The sequence below is a fragment of the Nilaparvata lugens genome, chromosome 10, assembly GCF_014356525.2.
Source record: "Nilaparvata lugens isolate BPH chromosome 10, ASM1435652v1, whole genome shotgun sequence".
Classification (NCBI taxonomy): Eukaryota; Metazoa; Arthropoda; class Insecta; order Hemiptera; family Delphacidae; genus Nilaparvata; species Nilaparvata lugens.
The window spans coordinates 6,617,132-6,623,131 of NC_052513.1; the positions used below are offsets into that span (position 1 = coordinate 6,617,132).

At 35.9% G+C, this 6,000-nt stretch overlaps 1 protein-coding gene across 2 annotated transcripts in view; it reads left to right on the forward strand.

Annotated features, from left to right (window-relative positions):
- LOC111044923 (flocculation protein FLO11) overlaps positions 1–5,637 on the forward strand; it is a 182,767-nt gene extending 177,130 nt beyond the window's left edge. For both annotated transcript variants that reach the window (XM_022330190.2, XM_039436181.1), the window contains one exon: positions 2,000–5,637. In XM_022330190.2, coding sequence (XP_022185882.2) covers positions 2,000–3,096 — 1,097 coding nt within the window. In that variant the 3' untranslated portion in view covers positions 3,097–5,637. The remainder of the gene's footprint in view (positions 1–1,999) is intronic.
- The last annotated feature ends 363 nt before the right edge of the window (positions 5,638–6,000 follow it).

A 6,000-nucleotide genomic window follows, 5' to 3' on the forward strand; every position in this document is an offset into this window, starting at 1 on the left:
GTTTGAGCAAACGTTTTCAGCCTCCAGTTATTTTATTAGCAAGAAAGCTATATAGCTCTCCAGCTACATAGTGTAAACGTAGCTTAAGAATGCATACAAATAACGACCAGCGCCAGAGTGTGGATGCGTAGTTTGCCAGCGTAAGTCAACAAAGTCCAATGAAGGCCAGCGCTGGCAAACTACTCATCCACACTATGTCAACCAATGCGTGCTGTTCCCTGTTTTGTCGTCTGCTCTGCTGTGTTTTTTGTGTAATTGAGTTTTTTATGTGACCAATTGGTCACATTGCAGTGTGGATGGCAAGACGCGGCCTAGCTTACCAGGCTTGGTCAGCATACTGGGCCAACGTGTGCTGAGCATACTGGGCCCATACTGCCCATTCTGGGCCTCAGCACTAGTTATAACAAACATAAGCATTTTGTATGAGCTACTAGTCATTTTTACAAGTATTGGCATGTTTTAGAGATTCTTGTCAAATATACAACGAAAAGTATTATTTTTATAAAAGTTTTATCATAGAGAAACAATAGCGTAAGTAGACATCCCATGATATAGGGCGTTTATGTCGCAACTTTTACTGTTATCTCAAGCCAATTACTAAAAAAAGTAAATTCGTATGGCTTTTGTTGGTGGGGAGTCCCTTGCGGGAAGGTCCCACCGCCTGAATATATAATTTAAGCCGTCAATGGGCCTTACGACTGTCATACTTCAGCCGGGACCGACAGTTTAACGTGCCCATCCGATAACACGGGAGTGATCTGGTTAAAAAACTTTTGGTTGTGAGAGGGTTTGAATCCGGGATCTCTATGCTGCTACGCAGGCACTCTATCCACTAGACCACGGATCACTCCCATAATGATTATTATTAAGCCAATTACTGTTTATTATTGTCGACCTCTACTGTTTTGTTGGGGTGAGAGTGTATGAACGGCACAATATGAGAGACTACCAGTGTCACACAGCTTCACGGGAAATAATTACATGAACTATCGGCTTGAGATAACAGTAAGAGTTGCGACATAAACGCCCTATACCATGGGATATCTACTTATGCTATTGTTTCTCTATGGTTTTATATGGTATTCTTATTATGGTTTGTAACTATGTACTTAGTACTATGCATAGTACTAAGATATTACTGTTTTAGAACTAGATTTTAGTATGAGATGCTGTAGCGATACTACAGTGAATTTCACTATTGTCAAATATACTTCACTATAAAAATTTTATAGATCCTTGTTATAAATATGCTATCTATATTTTAATACAAATTTTATTCCTGCCTTGTATGAGATATTGGCTAGTTTACTTACTAATTTAGTAGCTCTAATTTTAAGTGGTTTGTTCTTATAAAAGTTCTCCTCACGAGCATTCTTATACTATTTAAATCGGAAAGTTTCAGAAATATTCTTGTACTAGTGCTCACATAATTTTGAGCTATAATTGTTGCTCGTGTATAATGCGTATCATCACCTTGGTTATCCAACTATAATGAGATTTTTGTATTAAATAATTTGATTAATTTGTTGAAATTCAAAGTTTTCTATACTTTGTAAGAAATTCAGATTCTTAGAGAATAATTATTACCTTTCAAAGTAATAACTATCTCTGATTTCAGATTTTCATATTCGATTGAATGGATTAGGTGGAACTATTAATAAATATTACAAGGGTACTAGAAAATAACTAGTACCTGTGTAATATGTATTACTAATTCAACCTTACTCGTTTAATTGGACATGAAAAAACGTATTTTGTTACAAAGTATAAAAAAACATGGAATTTGAAAAAATCTATCAAATTCTTTAAAACGAGAATAGATAAGGTAATAAATAATAACTAGTTATCATAGACTATTTCAATGCAAAAATTGAACATTCAAGTTGCCCTATTGAAATACTTTATTAGAATATGTGATTCATTAAACATCAAACTAACACGTTTTTTTGTTAATTTGTATGAAATTATTATAAAAATATGTTGTGTGTATTGTTTGTAGGTGCGGCCGTAGCTATAGCAGCAGCTGCTACTACAAAAGCTGCCCCGACAAAGAAGCCCACCACCCTCTCATCAGCTGGAGCCAAGAAGCCAGGAGTCGCCTCCACGGCCGCCAAGAAGCCAACCGATCTGGCCTCCAAGGCAGCTGGTGCCAAGGCTGCCCCCTCCAAGGCAGCAGCACCAGGTGCCAAAGCCACGTCACCCACTAAACCTGTCGCGATCAAGAAGACAGCTGTGACATCAACGACGTCTGCAGCCAAACCATCCAAGCCACTGGCTGGTCTCAAGTCAGCGGCCGCAACAGCCAAGCCATTGTCACCGGCCAGCAAGCCCACCACACCCACCAGCAAACCCAGCACTCCGACATCGTCGTCGAGGCCGTCAAGTGCCCCCAAAACGTCCCCCACCAAAACAACTGCTGTCAAAGCAACTGTTGGTGCCGCTGCTGCTGCGAAGCCCAAGTCAGCTGTGGCTGATAAGAAGCCACTGACCAACGGAACCTCTCGACCAGCTTCCTCCACATTGGCTGCCAAGAAACCGGCCACAACTGCCACCGCTGCTACTAAAACCGTTGGTGCAGCAAAGCCTGCTACAACTGCTGCCAAACCAGCAGCGAAGGTTGGTGCAGCAGCCCCCAAACCGAAGGCACCTGTCTCGAGCACCACCAGTCGACCGGCTGCACCAGCAGCTGCACCTGCAAAGCCACCGCCCATCAGAGCCCCGGCTAAGCCCAGCGACAAGACTGGCAAGGAAACCATCAACAAGCAGATATCGTCTGCCAAGCCAGCTGCCGCCAAAACGGCTGCACCTGCGAAACCAGCTCCTATCAAGAAGACTGATGCGAAGCCAACTGCCAACGGAAAGGTGCCGGCCGGCAAGCCTGTGCCCAAGTCGGCCACTGCAGTCAAGAAGCCTCCTACCACCGCCACCGCCGCCGATGACAAGAAGAAGAAGGCAGATGGGGCTGCTCCTACCCAGGAGCACACCGTCACCACCACCAATGGCTACGAAGAGCCTCCTCTCCCCCTAAACGGCCTCGCCAAAGACGACTCACCCCTCGAGAATCACATTCACCAGGATGCCTTAGTCATCAACTAACTAACAGTGCAAGTTTTCCTGCTAGAAATCGAGTATTTTTGTTGAACAAACACCGCCTTGTCCTCTGACCTCATCAGATGAGACAGTTCATTTAATAACGGAGTAGCGGGACTAAAAAGGCTGTTTGAAGTTTTTTGTGAAATTATTGAGACTGATAGTATTATTATCCGTTAATTTTCAGTTTACTGGATTTGAAAGATACGTCGTAATATTTTGTTTTGTTTTTTAAATAGTACTGTTTATCATCTAGGATTTATAGCAGAAAGCTAAATAATCATTAAAATGTGGGTGTTGTTTGAAACAAGAACCGGAGTTCACAGGAAAAAGAAGATTTCCATTTAAAAAAGACGTGCAACGCAAAAGTGTATGATTTGCGTTACGTGACGCAATCACTCTGTATTTAGAGAATTATCGTTGCCTGGGGGTAAATAATTATTAAACTGTATTTTTGTCAGTTTGAAACAAGGCGATTCTAATAATTATCTTCTCAAATTCTACATCTTGTTGTAAGTGGGTTATGAAAGCTGAGGATTGATGTTTATTGTAACAGACATAAACTTCATGTTTCCAGTTGAATAAACCAAACATACTTAACTATGCAATAGTGTTTTGTCAAAAACGAAAAGATATCTGCGCACAATTGAATTTATTCCATTTATTGATTGGGATCGTGTTGAATATTATTTTGGGATTGTCAATCATTAATGAGGAGGAATCATGCATTACATGTGAATAAATGATCTATTCATATTGATTCTGAGCACAACTGCAAGTAATTGAAAATTATGCATTTTATACTTATATATAAAATACTGTATAATAAAACTATGAAAGTTATACTTACGCATTGTATGCTAAATACTAAATGATGTTATACATAATATTTGAATTAATTGATAATGTTGATAAAATGTGAGGGTTTTGTAAACTGAATCATCTGGCCTATTATACTGTAGTGCATCCCCTATTGTCGTTAAAAGTCGAAATCGGTTTTTTATGCTATTTAATATTTATTATTCAGAGAATAGTATTTTAAAGATTTTCTAAGAAGAACTTTCAACATTTTAAAGTTGAGTAAGAATTTGTGAAATTGATTTTTGCAATCTTTTATCCAGAGAGCTTTGACGTATCGGATTCGTTGTATACAACTCCATTTAGCCAGAAAGCGCAGTCTTATTATGTGTAATACTAGTTATCGTGTTGATATAATGATATATTTATGTGGTTATAATATTTTTATTTCAATTGCAATCACTATTGATGATTGATTGTAGCAAAATTATAATACTTGTTAGCGCTTGACGAAGCAAACAGGTGAAATTAAATCAATTTGATAAAAAGTTTATCAACAATCATTACAAATAATAATGCTATTCGAACAAAAAATTAAAACTTTGCACTAACACGCATAGACCACATAATATGACATCAAAATACTTTGTTCTTGTAATTTTGTAACTTATAACAACTATTAAAAATAGGACTAATTACTATTTTATTTATTGATGCAAAATGTGAATTTTGAATTTCTGCTTTTGTAAAGAGATTTTGTATTTTATTTCTATGCTTTAGATAGGTTTAAGTGTTGCATTTGATTAATTCCACTCACCGCTTGAGAATAGACGTATTATCTTAGAAATGAGTTGTTTTCTTTCTTTCAGTGTGATTAATACATTTTTTTCTTATCGAATTCATTTTGAAAATGTGTGATGCACTAAAGTGCAAATCACAAGCATATTTTCATTTTTTTGTAAATACAGTTTAAATAATAAAACTTTGATTCAAATACCATATTATTTGATTCAGATTCTAAATACCCTTGCGGTGCTAATTTAATAATGTTAATTTATTAATTTACTCCTTAAACTTTATTATATGTTGAATATTTGGATGATAATTTCATTTGCATTATAAATAATTACTCGCACTTGATATATTAATACAACTAATACAAAATTACATAAATACGTGAGTTTTTTATTTGTTTATTGATTTTGAAGAAGTGTTTTATAATTAAAGAAGTAAAATTTTATTTTATTTGGATTATTATTTTTTTATTTTCAAAATGTTCTGCTTAAAGATTTTGATCAACTTGATAGAAAATATTATCATGAGACAGTTCGAATGTTAATGTAAATAAATACACATTCATATTTCACATAACTGATCTTATATAGTATTTTCTACAACGGTTATTCAAGAAAAAATGGAAATAGTTTTGTAACGGAAATTTCAAAACTTTCCAATTTTTTAAAGTAAATAGCTTTCAGGTTCTATCGAGAATAGATAGGAATTGTTGTGTAACTACATAGAATAATGCGAAATGGATTTGTAGCCTAATAATCATATTACCGCATTCTGTAATTAATATTGCAAGTCGCTGTGTATTAATTATAATTAATCGTTTATCATCAAGCAAATAGAGTATGTATTGAAATCATGATGGTGTTGCGCTGCGGGCGCATCTCCAACAATATTGGCCAAACAGTCTTTTTATATGCGATGCGAACATAACTAATAAAAGTTCTGATGGCATTTTTACTATTGAGTTTATTTTTCACTGCCTCATCATTTGAATACAAAACAGAAACTTCAGTTTTTGTGCAAAAGTTTCGAGAATTAGTAGTGGAAAAATTTGGACTTCAATAAAAAGAGGGTACTTTTCAAAGTACTGAATTTCGATTTGGATACTACTATCAATAAGTTACTAGAATGTAACAAATGTTCAAGGTATAACTTTTATTTATTCATTTTCACTTTTCGAGTTATAATCGCGTCAAAAAGTTTTTTTCTTCATTCATGTCAGGATTGTTAGCTAGTAAATTCTTAAAATTTTGAGAATAAATTCTTCAAGCTACTGTTTATTGAAAACTAGCTTATTCGGCGAACTTCGTACCGCCAAAA